This window comes from Vicia villosa, linkage group LG3, assembly GCF_029867415.1.
Source record: "Vicia villosa cultivar HV-30 ecotype Madison, WI linkage group LG3, Vvil1.0, whole genome shotgun sequence".
Taxonomy (NCBI): domain Eukaryota; kingdom Viridiplantae; phylum Streptophyta; class Magnoliopsida; order Fabales; family Fabaceae; genus Vicia; species Vicia villosa.
Window position 1 is genome coordinate 52,467,605 of NC_081182.1, and position 21,311 is coordinate 52,488,915.

The 21,311-nt window shown below is 32.8% G+C and overlaps 1 protein-coding gene across 1 annotated transcript; it reads left to right on the plus strand.

Moving 5' to 3' along the window:
• The first annotated feature begins 9,074 nt into the window (after positions 1–9,074).
• LOC131658047 (uncharacterized) lies at positions 9,075–14,698 on the plus strand. The gene is made up of 3 exons (XM_058927383.1): positions 9,075–9,179; positions 12,053–12,835; positions 14,621–14,698. The coding sequence occupies exons 1-3, from the start codon at positions 9,075–9,077 to the stop codon at positions 14,696–14,698; spliced, it is 966 nt and encodes a 321-aa protein (XP_058783366.1).
• The last annotated feature ends 6,613 nt before the right edge of the window (positions 14,699–21,311 follow it).

Sequence of the window (21,311 nt, forward strand, 5' to 3'; positions counted from 1 at the left end):
CCCCTCCTCTGTACTCGTTTTTTTTATATATACTATTTTTTGATTAAAAAAAAAGAGTTCAATATTGGATAAGAGATATGCCTTTACTTTATCATTCGAAAAATGCTAATCAAGAATAGTGTGAGTGTGAGCAACAAATTAGATGCTAGAAATTCAAAGTCAGCTGAAAGGTAGAATCCATGGAAGGGTTATAGTCATTACAACTAACAACGCCAGTCATTGCAACATGCTCCTCTACATAAAAACAAAAATATAATGAAGCCATTGAAAAATACAGGGTCTTTTTTCAGCAACTTCTTTCTCCATTTAATTTATGTTAACATAGTTCTAATTATTACATAAAGCTCTAATGTTTATGTTCATCATGGAAATTATAAATATAGTTATAAAATAGAGTTTCTCCACACTCCAACTATAATGGCAACACACCAATATATATGCTCATCATGATGGTTCCTAAACTAGTTAATTTGGAAATTTGTATTAGCCCATCCACTTTGCTTTATAATGGCAACACACCAATATATGAACACAACTTGTATCAGAGTCAAATTTATCCAAAATCAAATATCATATCAGAGTCAAATTTATCTAAAATCAGAGACAATTTTATATCAAAATAATCAACCAGATACATTTATACCAAAACATAGACTATTTTATACACTATCCAAACATACAATCAGCGCCAAAACTTAGAAAATGAAGATAAAGATTGTGACAAATTTTGAGTTACAGATTGAAATTTAAAACATAAGAGTTAAGATAGATATATACCTATTTTTGGCAACGAGACAACAAATTGGCTTAGGGGTCTCACAGAGAAAGTATGGCTTAATGGTATGCAGAGGACGATTCAGCGGGATTTGGGAAAACTACAATATCCATGCAATAATAGAAGAGGGCTCCATGGAAGAAGCACTCATATGTAATGTTCCACCCCTCCGAATCATGTTCTCAACCTAATGCAAGTTTGCCCAACTTTTACCGAATGAAATTTTTTCTAAGGTAGAAGTCACTGGAATTAGACACAAAATATAATATCGTAAATATTATATTGCGACAGTTGTGTCTGAACAGCCGCAATCTAAATGGCACAAAATGACTATTTTCTTGTAGTGGTTGTATCTGTCATAAAATTAGTTCTATTAAATGTTCTGCAATTTTTCCACATAGGAAGCATTTTCACATCACCATTTGCATATTAGAATAATATAGACTAAAATCATATTAAGACATTTTAGGCTTTAACCTATACATTTTCATGTTTGGTTTTGTTCTAGTTTATAGCAGTTTAGCTTTCACAGATATGAGAGGCATGATGCAGATTTTTGCATAAAATTTGCAGAACTTTTAGTCCTATTTGAATTTGAAATTATTTAAACATGTAGGATGTCACGATCAACCTTTGAAATTATTTCACGATAAACAAACAGCTCATATGGTTGGCTAATCATGCCTTAACCTCACAGACATGGATAAACATTTGAAATTATTGCAGCAACAGCAGTTCATAGTTATCAGATAAGAGTAGATCCCGCCACCAAATTGAGTCCCTATTTCCAATAACAGAAACGTCTCCTATAAGCGCCTTCCTCTTCACGTTCCCGTATCTCGCCTCGAGTATACCCCTCCAAACTACATTGTCTTCCGAAAGGATCCGCCATTTCCACTTACTAAGAAGTGCTATATTCATCACCTCCACATTCTTAATCCCCAATCCACCGTCCTCTACCGATTTGCACACTATTTCCCATTTAACCCAATTGATGTTTCTTTTAGCGACATTGCCGCTCCAAAGAAATTTCCTTTGAATAGCGGAAATCTCATTAAGAACTTTTGTAGGAGCTTTGTAAAACGATAGAGAATAAATAGGTATGGCATTTAATACGGCATTTATCAAGCACACTCGACCGGCTAAGTTGAGATGAACACCTTTCCACACCGCCAATCTACTCTTCATGGCCGAAATCAAATCCCTCCACATAGAGAACTTTCTCGGGCTATCTCCCACCCTAACGCCAAGGAACTTGAACGGAAGTCTATCAATCTTACAAGAAAGAAAGCTAGAAGCCGCCTCTAGAAAACCGTCTTCAACATTAACACCATAGATGTTGCTCTTGTGGAAATTGATTCTCAAGCCCGACATAATCTCGAAACCCCTAAGGATGGCCTTCATGCTCCAAAGATTAGAAGTGTCTCCTTCCCCTATAATAATGGTGTCATCCGCAAATTGGAGTAAGCTAACCTCCACATTCTCCTTAATCTTGAATTCAAAAAGTCACCGGAATGGATTGCCTTTTTCATTAGAGCCGTTAGAACCTCCGTGGCCAAAACGAAAAGGAAAGGAGAGAGGGGGTCTCCTTGGCGAAGCCCCTTCTCCACATGGAATTCCTTAGTAGTACTTCCGTTGACAAGGACGGCCATGTCGCTCGAGAAAATCATACTTGCCATCCATTTTAACCAAATGATTCCGAATCCCATCTTTGTTAGGACGTAATTCAAAAACTTCCAACTAACCCGGTCATAGGCTTTCTCGAAATCTACTTTCAAAACCACGCATTTTCTATTGTACCTTTTGGCGAAGTCTAACACTTCATTCACCACAAGAACCCCATCCGCAATGTTTCTTCCCGGAATAAAAGCCGTTTGGTTGAAAGACACCAACTTCCCTATTACACCTCTTAATCTTTTTGCTAACAATTTTGCCAAAATTTTGTATAAACTTCCAACAAGGCAAATCGGTCTATACTCCAAAAGAGATTGAGGGCTTCTACCTTTTGGAATTAGCGCCAAAAACGAAGATATGCAACCTTTGGTGAGTCTTGCTTTTTTGAAGAAGTCCTCCACGAATTTTGTGACGTCACTCTTTAGTGTTTCCCAACAAAGTTGAAAAAACTCAAGTGTGAATCCGTCCGGTCCCGGGCTCTTATTGCCATCGCAATTCCAAACCGATTCTTTTATCTCTTCCTCCGAAGGCTTCCTCTCCAACCACAACCTATCTTCCTCGCTTAAGCAATTGAGGGACAAACCTTCCGGCACCTCCCTATGAAAGTCCTCTTCCTTGAAAAAGTTCTCGAAATGGCATTTAACCTCCGCCTTCACCTCCTCTACACCTTCCACCCTCCCGTCTCTTCCCTCCAAAATAGAAATGGAGTTCTTGCGATTCCTACTCTTGATGGAGTTATGGAAGAACCGAGTGTTTTTGTCACCGTCTTTTAGCCATAATTGTCTAGATTTAAGCCTTAGCATACTCTCTTTCAAGTTTAAAGTTTCCCACAACTTGCTAGTAGCATTGCTTCTCTTCTCAACAACCTCCTCAATATTGCTTCCATAATTTTCCGCCAAGTATACGTCCGCCTCATTGATGGCATCCACCTCTTTATCCACCTTTAAATCGATCCAACCGAAAATCTCCCGGTTCCACACCTTTAATTTCTCTTTCAATCTCTTTAGCTTCTCAAATAACACAAAATCCCCCCGGCCTTTGATAGATAATTTATTCCATTCCTCATGAACGTAAACTTTAAAGTCTTCGTGCTTGAACCAAGCGTTGTTGAATTTGAAGGGTTTTGGCCCCCAATTCAAAGCACCAGAAGATAAGAGAATAGGCGCATGATCCGAAATGTCCCTCTTGCCTATCCGTTGATCCACCACGCCCCACACATCAATCAGATTATTCGAAACCAAGAACCTATCGAGTCTACTCATGGCATTCCCGTTATCTTTGAACCAAGTAAATGTTCCTCCCACGCACGGAATGTCAACAACCTTCATGAGACCGATGAATTCCCGAAAATCATCCATGCCTATCCTGCTGCGAATGTTCCCGCAACCTCTTCTTTCATCCCTACTCAGAATCTCGTTAAAGTCACCACCGAGGCACCATTCAGAATTGGGATTTCTGCCTCTGACTTCTAGCAAAGACTTCCACAGTTGTCTTCTAGCTACTGCACTGCAAGGAGCATAGATATTAACAAAATTGATGTTCAAGCCCTGCCAATCAGCGTTAATGCCGACATAGCCATTACCAACGAAGCTGTAAGAAACAACCAGGGACCCCTTCTTCCATAAGATAACAGTGCCTCCCGCTGCACCTGTGGCATTCCCAGCCGTCCATTCCAAATCTGAGCCACCCCAAAAGGACCTGGCCAAAGAATCACTGAACAGCGACAGTTTTGTTTCCTGCAGGAAACAAATATCAACCTTGCTGGATTTCAGAAAAAAACTAATTCTCCTTCTTTTTGATGCGACTCCGCCCCCTCTGATATTATAGGATAGAATATTCATGGAACCTTGTCAATATTCACCCTCCGCACTAGGTCTTCCTCTAAACCCCTCCTTTCAATACCCGCCATTCTTTCAATTCCCACCGGATCATCCTTCGAGCCAGAGACGCCTAAACTAATTAGGGAATTCCACATTTTCCGACCTACCTCCGAATACGACTGATTCTTTAATCTGCTATTGCATCGGATTACTTCTGAATCAGTGTGAGAAGAGCAAGGGAAAAACGTACCATTAGATATGTCTTCAACCTCATTTTCTGGAATGATCACTGTAGCGTTAAGCTTCTCCATCCTTTTGTTGTTCCTGGGAGCGATGCTCGCGAAGTAACGGTGGTAAGGGTCCACCGAATCTCCCAAATTCTGCAAAGGTTTGTCTTTTCTGGCTTTTTTCTTTTTCTTCCCTTTCAAGAATTTGGTCGAATGGGCCTTTTTGCCAGCAAGGTCAAAGGATATTGGGCCTTTGACATTATCCAACAACACATCCGGCCCAGCATCAAGATCAGAAGGTAAAAGACTAGGAGTGGACCCCGCATGCCAAAGATTGACTGAATCTTTCACGCAAGAGGTACTTATCACATCTTCACTATCCCCGATGCTACTAATAGGATCAATACGTGCATTTAATGCATGGGACACTCCTTTCACGTTTTCTTGGTGACACAGGTTATCAAAGGATTTAGCTGCTACAGGAGTATCACAAAGAGGGATGTTGGTCTCCTTAAACTTACTAGTCGCTTCTCCTGACAGCCTCCTCTTTTCAGCTTTATCTGCCCCTATCTCCGCCCCTATCTCCTCATATGTCTCTTTCAACGCTTTACCTGGCAGAAGGATATTGGAAGCAGCAAAAACCTCTCCAACTTCTTCGCCTGACTGATAATCCTCCACCGGAGAGGAGGAAAAAACCGAGTCTTCAGCTTCACTAGCCTTGACTGTGCCTTCCGGAACAAACTTGAAAGGGCCCTCTTCCCTCATAAAGATCTTGAAAGGAATGCCATCAACCAAAACCATGAACTCCTCATTGATCAGCAGATGTTTGTTTGTTCTAATGAGAATTCTGGCTTCGCTCATCCTGACCTTGTTAATGGTCGATACGTCGCATTTCACAAGAGAACCTAAGGAGTCAGCCAGAAGCTTGAAGATTTTGAATCCCCACGCATGATAAGGAATCCCCGATACTGTCACCCACACCATCCTTTCTAAATCCACATCCTTGGGATCCCAAGGTTTAATCTGACTAAACCACCGTTCCCACCAGCTTCTTCTCTCAGCTAAGAAAGTTTCCACCTCACCGAACACAAGATCTTCTAATAAGCATAGAGAAGGGCCTAATAAAGAAACCCTGATGGAGAAGATGCCTTCCTCCAAAAAGATCCGCTTTATTTCCGCAGCATCGTTCGAATCTCTTAACACCCCGGTGAAAGCCCTACCGTATCTGATTTGGTCCTCTTCTTCTGTAGACATCTTCAAAGTTCTGACCTGGGACGTCTCTCCTATGGCTAAGTCTTTAAACCTTCTGTTTGTAACAACTTCCGAGAATGATCTTTTATCAACCCAACCTCCATTGTTGACTCCATGACGCGAAGTACCTTCATAAGTTTTAGCGGCGCCTCTAGGTGGTCCTCCAAACCTTACTCCCTTTGATGGAGCAGCAGCTTGCCTAACGAATCTCGGAGTGCTTGCGTGCACCTTCCTTCCGTCGAGAAAAACATTATCAAGCTTGGTTGCTAAGAGTTGAACGTCAGCAACATTTGCAAAACGTGCGAAACAATATCTCCTGCCTCTCTTGTCTCGCTTTGCCGGGATGACAACCTCAACAATATCTCCAAAGTCCTTCAGCTCAAAAAGAAGGTCTCTAGCTCTCCAACCTTCTCCAAACTCCGTGATGAAGAATGAGGACACGACAGCTCCTACTCCCCTCTTGCCTTCTCCTACCGCCACGTCCCAAGAAACGTGATCTCCATTACCCGTCTTCCTCCTCTGCACCTTTCTCCATCCACCCTCTTGAGTGTTTGCCATGGACATGAACAACTTTTGCAAACCCTAGAAGAAAAACTATAACAGAAAGTTCAAAAGGAAGAGAGAGGGTGGAGCTTCTCTCTCTTCATTTTTCTATATTACACATAAATGATGGAAGATACAACCATGTTCGAATCATAATATATCAAACAATCAATATATGTATTGAATGTGGTTTAAAATGTATTCAAATTGACACATACATTAATGGGATGGGAGAGGTGAAAATGGAGTGTTTTTATATATTTTATAACGTTATTGTTTTAGAATGTTAATACATATCATGAATCATGGTTTTGTACGTATTGCTTCAACATTTTATTATATTTTAGTTAAAATTATATTAAATTTTGTTAATAAAATTTATATTACATCTAAAAGTATTTATAGTTGTATTTTACCCATTATCTCAAACAACTAATTTAGTCTTCAAAGAAGATTTCCATAATATTATCTACTACTATTTTACCCTTTCATGTTTTTTCCTATATTTTTTCCTTACACTTATTAAAAATTTAACTCATCCTTCTAACTGCGCATGTAGCTATATTGCACTAACTTTTTCTTTTCTTTTGGAGTATAATTTTCCATATTATGATCAGATCTTTCTATGTCTAAAATTTTCGTTAACTTTTGTTCTATTTCAAATAAATAATTTAAGATATAAATGTTTTTACCCGTGCTGACGCACAAATCTTCTACTAGAGTTTTATATGAAGGTGCAAATTAATGTTGTATTTCACCTGACTTTTACTAGGCTAGATTATTTTGTGAACATTCTGCTTTGCATAGAATATTAGCATATTTTTCACAGACATGTTTGTTTAAATGATTTATATACTTTCTTAAGAAGGCAATATAGTCATCTACTTTTCGAAATGAACAAGTGCATTTCAATTAATTGCATGGTTATTGATAAAAAATGCTCTTAAATTTATTTATTAGTGGTGAATACAAATGAATTATTAACTGACAAAGATTTTTCCGTATTTCATAATACATGCTTATCAGATTTGCACAATTCAGTATGAGAACAAGCAGCCAGTAAACATTATTCTTCTTGGCATTATTGTGGATAAGGTAGTATGTTTCTTGTGAATTGTAAAATATGATGGATACGCTTATTCTACTATGAACCGAATATTGCGGGGGCTGAGGCGAACTGTACTATTATCTTAATTTATCTCAGGGGTCATTATCTTAATATTGTTGTAACGTGTATCCTCATTATTATAAATAGTACATATTTGTTAGTTTTTTGTTTATAATATTATGAAGTTATTATTTTTTCAAAATTTATATTTTTTTTCCTGTATAAATAAATTACATAATCATTAATATAATTTCTTAGAGTGACATTTACCCATATTATTCATATTATTCAAAATATACTACATCAAATATTTGAATACTTGTGCGGCAGCACGGGTCTCTTGCTAGTTTAAGAATAAAACATTTGTATATGATTGTTCAAAATTAAATTTATTTAATTATTGTGTTTATCTATTCTTGATAAATTTTTAGAAGAACTCTATATTCAAGTATTTCTGAAAGATTGTGGAAAAAACTAATTTTTGTAATAATTGTTTATGAAAATGATTTTTGATAGACTAAAAGTTAAGATTAAATCATCTAGGAAGGATTGTTGAAATACTGAATTTTAATTGATTACTTTATTTGGAGAAATCTACATGTCACCCAAAATTAGACTTGGCATCCCGTATTTTTTTAATTCAATTTTACTCTTGCTGAAAAATGTTGAGATATAAAGAATTTCCGGAAGAAATTTCCGGTATGCACTGTCAAATTTTCGGTACAACTTACCGGAATTTCCAATTATAAGGAAATTTTCGGTACATCATATCGGAAATTGTAGTTATTTTAAAACTTCTGGTATACCATAAATTTCAAATTTCCAGAGAGTACCGGAAATTTCATTATAACTAAAATTCTCGGTATGTTTCACTTTTGTTTTTTTACCGGTTGAGATTTTGCTCACACTTTTGAAAGATCTAATTGCACCGACACATTTGTGTGGTCTAGAATGCACCACCATTTATATAAATATGGGTGTTAGGATTATTGGATAACATATCTTAACAAAATGCCTCTTCCTCAGTATTTGATTAAAGTATTTGTGTATTAATTTAATGGCTGCAAGCCTGCTGTTCAAACCAAGATTCTAGATGACACCGAATCCTTTGCCACATTGAAAGAAAAGTTGAACAATTTGCTGCATGATTCTGATAACAGAAGGGTGACAAAGATCGAGTTTCGGGAGGACTGCATTGATACAAATGGAATGGTGAAATACAACTTAATCGAGTTGAAGAATGATGAAGATGTGAAGGCCATATGGAAATCATTTCGTCGGATATAACTAAAGGTCCGATCGAATTGGATGCGCAGATCCAAAGATCCGTGGGCGACATGATAAAGTGTCTGATTCGTCCAGAATCATCTGTTAGTGCCAAGGTTTTCATGTTTCGAAGTACTGTTTATGCTTGTTATTTGTCATCTGATATTTGTTAACTATGTTTGTTTGTTATTGATGTTATTTTCTTTATCTACTCGAAACATGTACTAGCCAAAAAGATGATGCAATAAAAAAGATGTTCGTACAAAATATACAAATATACAAATGATACAATCATAACAAAATAAATCTACATAGATCCTTCACAGGAAACATCCGCCAACCTAGCTAAAATACTATGAACCTCACCGTCAGGGTTCACCAAACCCATAAGTCTATCCAAGTGAACGCCGATGTACTTCGGGCAGTTTTCCTGGTCACCTGCAGGAGGTGGAGGTAGTGGTAGTGGAGCGGAAGAGTCTCTAGTATGTGAAGGCCCTGGATTATCAGATGTTGTGGTAGATGGTGTGACCCTAAGGTGTGACATACTGAGGAATCACTCTCGGTATCCATCATGACACTGGCCAGGCTGCTGAACCGCAATGGTTGTATCAAGGATCTCACGGGGGAGCTAAGGATGTGACTTTGAAACCAACGATCAATGTCACCAGCTAGAGCATCTGGGACCGGCCCTGGGATGCCATGTATATAACCATACTGGCGTAGACACCTCTTAGGCAAGTGTCTAGCCACATGGCTCTCTCATCTGACATACCCTGAATATAAGGAAGATACCTCAAAAGTCAAACTTCCCCAATAATGCATTTCTTTCTGCCGAGTTCGGCCGACATTGTCAACATCAACTATCAACACATTCCATCAAAATGAATTATTCGACATTTATGTATTTCTATTTCATTTATGTATGTAACTTTGATGATGTATTCGACATTATGACCGACATTATTTATACGCTGTATTTTTTCTTGTCTACCATTTACTATTGTCTTTAAAATGAATTACTTTAATAGCAGACTATTGTAATAAAAATTGAGTGTTGGAGTTGAATGAACATGATTTGAAACTAATAGCAGACTATTCCGTAGATACATCTACAGAACACTTTGTTTTCAACATGTTTCGTAGATACATCTACAGAAGGATTGCTAAAATGAAATAAGTTGATTTTAACTATACAATACCAGCTTTTTAACGCTTCCGTAGATGAATTTACAGAACGAAACAAATTTTTGAAAAAAAAAGTGTTTTGGAAAGTTTATCTACGAAAATAAAAGACAAAATTAGAAATTTGCATGGTGACTAAAAGATTCATGAGGCCTATAAAAAAATTGTCTTATTTTCGATTCCCGTTTAGACTTTTTCTCCCCATTCAAGATCTTTGGTATTGAAAACAAAATGTAAATAATATTAAAAAATTAAGCTTGCATTTCGTACACGCCATGAAGATGTAAATGTGATCAATGGGTTTTTAAATACTCTTTCGGATTGAGCTTGTCATTGTTTTCTCTCATGCATCCTATAATGGATTTGAATTTCGTGACAACTAGTAACAAACAACAAACTCGTGCATACGCACGAGTTCTGATTTGATACGCATATTTGATTACATAGTATATTTATTTTAAATAAAAGATTAAAAAAGAAAAAATATTTAAATTAATAATAAATTTTTTCATATATAAATTACTTAAGTAAATAATAATTTTTTCCCATATATCATTTTTTAATCATAAATACTATTTTTCGTTTATTAAAATATTTAAATTAATAATAAATTTTTTTTCTTATACAAATATTATTTATTTAGAAAAATATCTTGATCAATAGTAAATTTTCATATATAAAAATATTTAAATCAATAATAGATTTTTTTTCCTATACTATTTTTTAATCAAAATTTTTTGGATTACAAATATCATTTTTCATATATAAAAAATATTTAGATCTTTAATAGATTTTTCCCGTATACAAATATTATTTATGTTTAGGTATCGTTTACAAAAATATCTGAACCAATTGTTAATTTTCATATGTAAAAATATATGTATATATATATATATATATATATATATATATATATATATATATATATATATATATATATATATATATATATATATATATATATATATATTAATAATAGATTTTTTTCCGTATACAAATATAATTTATGTTTAGGTATCATTTAGAAAAATATTTGGCTCAATAGTAAATTTTCGTATATAAAAATATTTAAACCAATAATAGATTTTTTCCCATATACCATTTTTTAATCAAAATTTTTTGGATCACAAATACCATTTCTTATATATAAAAACATTTAGATCATTAATAGATTTTTATCATATACAAATATTTTTTATATTTAGGTATCATTTACCAAAATATCTGAATCAATTGTAAATTTTCGTATATAAAAATATTTAGATCAATAATAGTTTTTTTCTCCGTATACCTTTTTAAAAAAAATTGGATTATAAATACCATTTTTCGTATATAAAAATATTTAGATCAATAATAATTTTTTCACGTATACAAATATTAATTTTTGTTTAGGGATCATTTAAAAAATATCTGAATCAATAGAATTTGATATTAATATAATTTGACTAGAGATAATAGTAGTATGTTACAATTCAATAAGTAATACACTCTTTCCGCGTGTGTGTGTATATATATATATATATATATATATATATATATATATATATATATATATATATTTCTTCTATTATATTGATAATATATATTTGTGAAATGACATCAATAACTTATAATTTCTCTAATATTAAATTGCACAAACATTATTTTAATCGTATAAACTTCATTAATGACATATATTAATATAATAATATTTTGAATTATATAAATTAAAGTTAATGATAAGTGACACACATTTTTGTATTTTATCCAATAACACACATTTTCAAGTATATTTTTAAATTCATTTTAATTGAAATAATTTTTTTAAACTAAAATTATTATTATTTTCTTAAAAATTATTGTATCTTAAAATAAAAATTATTTCAAATTATATTTCTTCATCATTAATATTCAATTACTAAAGTTAATTTTTAAAAATTAAATACTATTTTAAATATAACTTAACAATCATTTAAAATGATCATAATAATTTTTTTATTAAATTAGTTTATATATATATATATATATATATATATATATATATATATATATATATATATATATATATTGATGTTAAGCATATTTTATTTTAATATTAAATTTGTTTTAATTTGTTTTCGTATTGAACTAGTTATATTGATTATTGTTATTAGTATAGATTTAAAAAAAAATCATATTGAACTAGTTATAATTTGTTTTTTTTTATAGTTTTTTTCTAAAATTTTAGTATCTCTTCCAATGTGTGTGCTCCTTCGGTGGCTTGGAACCTGAGTCTCCTAACCATCTCTTCTTGCAGTGTGAGTTCTCTAAAGTTGTTCATTTCTCATCACCTCTAGGTGCTAGAATTCCTCCCTCTATGGAAATCTTGGAGTGGCTTGACTTTTGCCTTGATAGCACTGATATCTTGCGATCCCAGCTGCTTTGTTCTTTACTCTGGAAGATATGGAATGCGAGAAACCTTCTGCACTTCAAACAGATTGTGAAAGCTCCGGAGTGTGTGGCTATGGAAGCGTGGGATAGTGTGTATGAATACAATGCAGCGAATCCTGTCCCTAAGAAGACGAATCTGGTTCCCTTTGTGTGGAGCTCCAACAAGCAAGATAAGGACCTGGCGATAATTCAAGTGGGTGCAGGGTGTTTTGATGATGGGGTGGTGGCTTTTGGCTGTATGATCAAATCCTGGGACTCTAAGGTGATTTACGGCGCGTGCAAACGGGAATCCATGAGTGTTGATCCTGCTCTAGCAGAGTTGCTTGCTATCCGTTGGTGTTTGCAGATTGCAAAAGATATCCATTTGGACAAAGTTCTGGTGCAATCCGATGCTATGATAGTGGTTGATTGTATCAACTCCACCATTTCCAATGCTGCTCTTGATTTGATCGCAGGGGATGTTAGAGATCTTTGTAATATCTTTAGTCTTTGTTCTGTTATGTACCTTAATAGGGTGTTCATTTCTGATGCCCACAATCTTGTTAAGTGGGGCAAACTTCTCGGGGCTAGATCGTGGACTGTAGATCCCCCTGTTGTTCTTCTGTTATTTCCCCTGTGGATTTTCTTTCTTAATGAAATTAGCTTTCCAATTAAAAAAAGATTAATTTTTAATTATATGACACTCCGATCAATGATGTATCATTGTTACATTTATCAAATTTAATTTAAAATTATTTTTTATTTTAATAATAATATAAATTATTCTATTTATTTATGTCACATTTATCAAATTTTAATTTAAAATTATTTTTTATTTTATTAATAATATAAATTATTCTATTTAAATAAAATAAAAACAAATTTTATCATCTGCAACCATACAATTATACATCCAAATTCTTCATCCTTTTTATCAAACTCAAAACCAAAAAAGAAAAAAAAAATCAAAAATCCAAATGAAAACTTTCGTCCTCTTCAACAAATTCAAAATTAAAATTAAAATATAAAATTCAAAATAAAAACTCAAAGCTCTCCAAAGTTAAGATCCACAACAAATCATTAATTTCATCACACCCAGAAACGCAACAAATCATGAACTATATGCTTTTCAAACTCAAATAGTTGATATTAAATTGTATAAGCAGTAACCATTAAGCACTATGGAAATAGGATGGCCATGGAAAATACAGTTTGCTACAGAGAATTAGCAACTTTATAACTAACGTTTGGCTGAAAATGGATTAAACCACATTAAGCACATTCTTGGATCTATAGTGTGTACTTCCACTGACAAACAATAAAAGGTAGTAAAACTGCATTTGTTAATGTCAAAATCCAACGATAATTTTATATCAACTTTAATGGACAATTTAATGTTGATGTTTTGTTGCGAATTTTGATATTGGTGTATTGAGTTTTCAATTTGTGTTTTATGTTTCAATTTTAATTGGGTTTGTTGAAGAAGATGAAGGTTTTGTTTAACTTATAAATAAATTTTGGTTTTTTTAGTTTTGAGTTTGTGGAGATATGGGTGAAAATAATGAAATTAGTTATTTTATTTTATTTTGTTTTTATTTTTATTTGTTTTGGTTTTCACCATTAAAATCCACACTATTATATTTTTTGTGCTGATTTTTTTTTGGCTAATTTAGCACTCAACACAATTTATACTTTTTTTTTACTCCATCTACGGATTTGGGGAATTTTGTAAAAAATAGGTTAAAAATATCTTTCTTTAAATTTGATAACTTAATTCCCCTTTCCTTTTTGGGTTCTGTTTGTATTTCTTTTTTTATATATGAATGAGGCTTATTTAAAAAGAAGTGGTATTAATTTCCTTCTGTTTGTAATTGTGGAGATTAAACTGTAATACCCATTACTAAATCCGATGAATGTGATATTATGACGTTATGTTATGTCATTAAAAGTTAACCTCATATTAAAATAGAGGTTAAATTATGAAGAAAAAAAATCTTTAAAATAAACATTGTTTTACCTTTTTTTTCAATTATTTTAAGTAAATCTTGTTAATAATATAGTCTCCCATGAAATTCATTACATTTTTAGTGCAATGCTTTTTGTTTTCTACAATGTTATAGAGTTTTCAACTCAATTATTTGCTCACACAGTAATCGCTAATTAGATTTACAAATGTATCAAAATCTTATATTCAATAAATTATTGATTTAAATGCTTTTTTTCTCCTTAATTTTTTTAACTCAACTTTTGATTCTTCAATCTTAAATTTATCTATCAAGTTCTTCAATTAAATTTCTTTTTAGTCCATCGTACTATTATAGAGTTGCTTTTGAGGACCTAAACGTGTTCAGGTGAAAAACTTTAAAATAATATAAATATGTGACAGATTAACAGAAAGCACATCTTGTACATAGAGAGCTTCATTGAAGAAAATGAAATGAATAATTCTGTTACAGTTTCTTAGCTACCCAATAACAGATAAGGGTATATACACAAGAAAAGTGTAGCCTATCACTACTTGCTAGCTAGGCATAACTAAGCTACATACATAATATGTACTACAAAGTAAGGAAAAATAATAAACTATATACAGCAATGAATGCTCCTGTAACAAAAAATACAAATAAAACACAGTAGTATAAATCAAATTGTAGTATAAATCAAATTGTGTAATAAAAATTAAGCACTTAAGTAATGTTACATACTTCGTCGTGTCATATCCTATAAGCGACATGGTCAGGATATCCTGTCAAAACAGACCTATCAGAAAGTCCTCCTCGAAAAGCTCCATCAGTTTGTATTGATGGCTCCGTAGATGCATCGGTGATGGTGTCTGTGTCATGCACCACCCGCTCCTCAGCAACCTCCTCCTCAACCACAGCTACCGGCTCCTCAACTCTAGGCAGCTCCTCAGCAACAGGCACCGGCTCCTCAACAACAGGCACCGACTCCCGAACAACAGTCACCGGCTTCTCAACATCAGGCATCGCCGCCTCAACCTCAGCAACCTCATCCTGAACCATATGCTCGTCCACAACAGTGGATGCTCTACCACCCCGGCGGCAAGGTGCGCGGAACCCCATCCCCGCCTGCTCAGCCCTCTGTTTCCGTTTAGAACCGGTCGGAGGAATGCGTCCAGCATGTAACACTGAGGTACCAGCCTCATCAGCAGCCGCTCGAGCAAGAGCATCGGCTCTATCAGTGGTTCGTCCCACAACTTAGTACCATTTATGCCTCTAGTCCTCACTGAAAAATTAAAAATATAAGAAAAATAGCATTTTAAAAAATAATAGAAATACCGGAATTTTCAAAATTTTCGATTTGAAAATTTGTACCAGAATTTTCAAAATTTTCGGTATTTTTATAACTTTATAAGGATACCGGAGATTGTGAAATTTCCGGTACAAAATACAAGATATTTTAAAATTTCCGGTAGAAAATACCAGAAATTTCACAAAATCTCCAACACGGGAAGGCGCAATCCGAGATCAATGGACAAGTGACATTATTTTAATCCTATTATTTTAATTTATCACGATGTGTTTGAGTAATAATGCGGTGGCACTATTCTTTATTCTGATCCTATTATTTTCGAGGATTTCTCACTACACCCCATGGATCTCTCATCCACCTGCGAATTGGCAAAAATGCCCTTCAACTTCCGTAGATGCATCTTCGGAAACACCTTTTTTTTTTGTTTAACGTTGTTTTGTTCCATAGATGTACATACAGAAGCTTCCGTAGATGCATATACAGAAGCATTTGACGTTAAACTGGCGTCAGACCTTTTCCCTCCCTCATTCTTTACTTTTCATATTCTCCAACTCTTACTCTCTCAACACCAAAAATCAAACTTCCCCAATAGTGCATTTCTTTCTGCCAAATTCGGCCGACATTGTCAACATCAACTATCAACACATTCCATCAAAATGAATTATTCAACATTTATGTATTTCTATTTCATTTATATATGTAACTTTGATGATGTATTCGGCATTATGACCGACATTATTTATACGTTGTATTTTTTCTTGTCTACCATTTACTATTGCCTTTAAAATGAATTACTTTAATAGCATACTGTTGTAATAAATATTGAGTGTTGGAGTTGAATGAACATGGTTTAGGGTTTAGGGTTTAGGGTATTCCGTAGATACATCTCCGGAACACTTTGTTTTCAACACGTTTCATAGATGCATCTATGGAAGGATTGTTGAAATGAAATAAGTTGATTTTAACTATACTATACTATCTTTTAAACGCTTCCGTAGATGCATCTACAGAACTAAACAATTTTTTTTTTAAAAAGTGCATTCAGAAATACATCTACGAAAACAGAAGGCAAAATTAAAAACTCACGTAGTGGCTTAGAGATTCATGAAATCTATAAAAAAATTGTCTTATTTTCCGTTTCCGTTTAGACTTTTTCTCCCCATTCAAGATCTCTAATATTGAAAACAAAGTGCAAATAATATTAAAAAATTAAGCTTGCATTTCATACACGCCATGAAGATGTAAGATGTGATCAATTAGTTTTTAAATACTCGTTCGGATTGAGCTTGTCATTGTTTTCTCTCATGCATCCCATAATGGATGGAATTGAAAGTTAATGAATGTGATATTATGACGTTATGTTATGTCATAAAAAGTTGACCTCATATTAAAATAGAGGTTAAATTATGAAGAAAAAAACTTTAAAATAAACATTGTTTTTACCTTTTTCTCAATTATTTTAAGTAAAAATCTTTTTAATAATTTAGTCTCCCATGAAATTCATTACATTTTTAGTGCAATGCTTTTTGTTTTCTACAATGTTATAGAGTTTTCAACTCAATTATTTGCTCACACAGTAATCGCTAATTAGATTTACAAATGTATCAAAATCTTATATTCAATAAATTATTGATTTAAATGCTTTTTTTCTCCTTTATTTTTTTAACTCAAGTTTTGATTCTTCAATCTTAAAAATTATCTATCAAGTTCTTCAATTAAATTTCTTTTTATGTGTTTTGGTCCATCGTACTATTATAGAGTTGCTTTTGAGGACCTAAACGTGCTCAGGTGAAAAACTTTAAAATAATATGTAACAGATTAACAGAAAGCACATCTTGTACATAGAGAGCTTCATTGAAGAAGATGAAATGAATAATTCTGTTACAGTTTCTTAACTACCCAATAACAGATAAGGGTATATATACAAAAAAAGTGTAGCCTATCACTACTTGCCAGCTAGGCATAACTAAGCTACATACATAATATGTACTACAAAGTAAGGAAAAATAAAAATAAGTAAGGAAAAATAATATGTACAAAGTAAGGAAAAATAATAAACTATATACCCAAACCGCACTATTTTTTTTCTTGCAGTTTGGATGATTTTTTTCGTCAAAACCGTCAAAACCGCACCGCGATCACCCCTATATCCATGTATGTTAATATGGATACTAACGATGTCTATTTTGATATTGCAACATCAACAAATCGGATGGAATACCCTTTTTCACAAAGGAGTATAATGAAATTGATGAAAAATTAATATATATATATATATATATATATATATATATATATATATATATAAAAGTCAAAAGGTAGATACATGAGTTGCGAACATGCTCAAGAGAGTTTTAAAGTAATTCACAAACTATTGCTAATAACCGCAAACCACAAAGCGAACAAACTTACAAATAAGAATCAAAAAACTGAAAAATTTACCGAAATATACAGTCTTAGTGCGAAGCAGATATCTCTCAGCTCAGACCTTGTTTTGAAATTTTGACTGGTCAGAAGGTAGATACATGAGTTGCGAACATGTCCTCCATATTTCAGCTTGATCTAACCATTAACGGATTAGGGATCATTGATCTAGTGAGACTAGTGCGGAAAAACAAAAATAAGTTTTCCTTTTATGAATTCTTATTTTTTCTCGATCTTTCAACTCTAAATTAATCCTCTCCATATAAATAAATGAGACGAAATGACGATTTATATTTGAATCTTTCTCCGCGTAAAAAACGAACTAAAATCCAACAAAAATTTGACTGATGATGATGTTTATCCATTTAACTAAAAGTCATGATGTTAAGTTACGACAGTTTACTTGTATTACGAATCATTTACTTACAGCACAATTAAAGTGACACTATATATGTAATAGATTATTAAATAAAATTATACGAGTAACGGATATCAAAACTAGGGGAAAAATTATAAATAAAAGACCAAAGAAAGTTAGATTTTAAAAGGATGGTTCCAAATTTCATGTTTTGAAAAGAAAGAGATCAAGATTGTAAAAAAGCTAAATTATCTGTTTTTAGTGTTTTAGTTTTCTATTTATATATTATATTATTGTTAAATATACACTAATATACTATAATAAAAAATTAAGAGATTAAAGATAGTGCACTGTCAGTGTAAAATAATTTTACACCATCATCTAATAGAATTATAACAATTTGTCACATATTAATTTTTTAAATTAAAAATATAACTTGGTTGGATATATGCTCCTAATTGATTGACAGTGTAAAGATATTTGCATACTCTTTTTTCTCAAAAATTAATTTTTATATATTTAAATCATTGCTAATTACTTGAGAAAAAATAATATAAAAAATTCATTATGGTAATTTCAAAGTCAAAAACTTTAGGTTTAAACATGTATTTGTTTCCAAAATATATCACATATAGATTTTAGTTGTGTAATTTTTTTCTTCAGTTTGATCGTCACAATATAAATTATTTTAATTTTATTAATTATTATTTTGTTTTGATTACGTAATAAATTGGAACGACTCTTTGTAAATTATAATATGTTTGATTTTAATTCTTTTAATATTTACCCATCATCAAAGCAAGCCCAAGTCTATGCAAGAAGGCCAAGGTCCTGTCCTCCGGATCTATCAAAATTCAAAGAGTTGGGCTACATAAAAGATCCTATTCTGAAATGGATATAGGCTTAACTAAAGCCCAATGCCAAGCAACGCCCTAGACTACAAGTGAAGAAATAGGGTTCCACTAAGCCCTTAACCCGACACAAGATGCGTTTTTGCTTTTTTTTTTCAGAAAAACTCCTTGACCAAGGGCCCACTTAAACAGAAGGAGCTCGCAGAATACTTCCTTCAGGGCTGGAGTGAAGAGCCAGCACCTGTCAGGAACTGGATGGATCAATTCTAAAACAAAAAAAAAAAGAAAATGAAACAAATTTGGTTTTGCTAAAATGAAAAGTTAAAGAAATTGTTTAGTCAAAAAGCGGTTACCTGAACATGAAGTGTCCACATTGATTAACACGTCTTAAAAAATCCATTTCCTACCCACCCACCTCCCCATCATTTTTGGCCAGCATCGCATCGCATTCGCATCCCTTCTTGAAATCTATTTTCTGTCATTTATCATCCTGTGCGTCATCTTCACATCATATATCTCCAAAGAATGCTTAATAGTAGTATCTTGACAAACAAACAAACAACTATAATAAGATTAAGCTATATCTTCATCCTAAATTTTGCTATATCTATATCCATAACAATTAAAAAGGGAGAAATATTAGTTACGCGTCTTTATTATATTTAAAAAGACAGCCACGTACGCCTTCCACATTCTTCTTCGTTTTCATACATAAGAATCAGATATTTATTAAAAAATAAATTTGAAATTTAAAAGAAGATATCAATGAATAAATTCTAATATTGCATCGAACACAATAATAATAAGGAAATTCTTATTCCTTCATATAAGGTAAAAAAAATTATTAAATTTTAAAGGTGTATCTTAATAACGCATCAAAATGAGGATAATTTTATTTTAAAATAATTTTATTTTTTAAGATGTATCTCCAATCTTATCCATTTAATTTATTGTTTATTGTAGTAGAATTTTTGAAAATACATTTTCGGAGATTTCAAGCGGAAATTTGATAGCCTACCTCAGTCATTTTAAGAGATGCATTTTAGAAAAATATCAAATGTGATTTTAATAAACCAGTTACCTGCATGATCACTCATCATATCCATTATTGTTTAAAATCTTTTTCAAAAATCCTTTCATTGTCAATCAATATTTTCACTTCAAACCTTCATTCTTTTATTTCATCACATCAAAAGGAGAAAAAGAAGTTGAAATTCAAGGTAAATATCGTTTATTTTAAAATGCATTGTTCACATTAATCTTGTTTTGAAGTTGAAAAAACTTATGTTTAATCCGAAAATGTATTTCTAAATTTTGTATGAATTCCTCCAGCAATGCATTTCTGGAGTATGTCTGTTTTTATTTTTCAACTGTCTGTTTTCAGTTTTAGTATTTTTATGTTAATGTTTTCATTAGATATGGTGCACCTCGATGTTTTCTCGAAACCAATTGTGTCTCTGGATGCCAAACATGATGTTGTGAAAGAGGTAGATATTGACAATCAATTTAAATATCAACAAGAGTTTGAATTTCGTAATCACGTGTTTCAATAAATTTGTACGAAGGCATTCAAATAGGGGTTTGGTGTTGTAATTGGAAGGTTTGATAATGAGTCGAATATAACAAGTGAATTTGTGACAATGACATGTGAAAGAAGTAGGAAGTATATAACTCCTCTTTGAAATTTCAAACGAGAAGACACTGGTTCAAGAAAATGTGGGTGTCCTTTTAAGTTGCGTGGTTATCTGTTGACAAATAACAAATGGAGATTTAATGTGATATGTGGTTTACATAACCATGACTTATGTGAAAATTTAGCCAGTCATTCGATTGCATGTCACCTCATGCTGGAAGAGAAGGAATGTGTTTCAGACATGACATTGAATTTGGTGCAATTGAAAAACACACTTGCAACTTTAAAACTTAAAAGAACCGAAAATATCACAAGTATCGAGCAAGTCTACAATATTCCGTACCAAAATAACAAGGCGCTGAGGGGGAGATAAAACTGAAATGCAACAACTCTTGAAACTTCTGAATGATAACAATTATGTATCTAAGTACCGAACGTGTGAGGATGGAGTAACTGTTAGAGATATATTTTGGACTCATCCCTATTCCATCAAATTTTTCAACACGTTTTCTACTATGTTCATCATTGATTAAACATA

Excerpts from the sequence above, each read along its gene's own strand:
- LOC131658047 (XM_058927383.1), top strand. The coding sequence starts at position 9,075 with ATGTACTTCGGGCAGTTTTCCTGGTCACCTGCAGGAGGTGGAGGTAGT. Across the intron at positions 9,180-12,052 it reads CTGGATTATCAGATGTTGTG|TATCTCTTCCAATGTGTGTG; the intron begins GTAGATGGTGTG and ends CTAAAATTTTAG. Across the intron at positions 12,836-14,620 it reads TCGGGGCTAGATCGTGGACT|ATTAACAGAAAGCACATCTT; the intron begins GTAGATCCCCCT and ends AATATGTGACAG.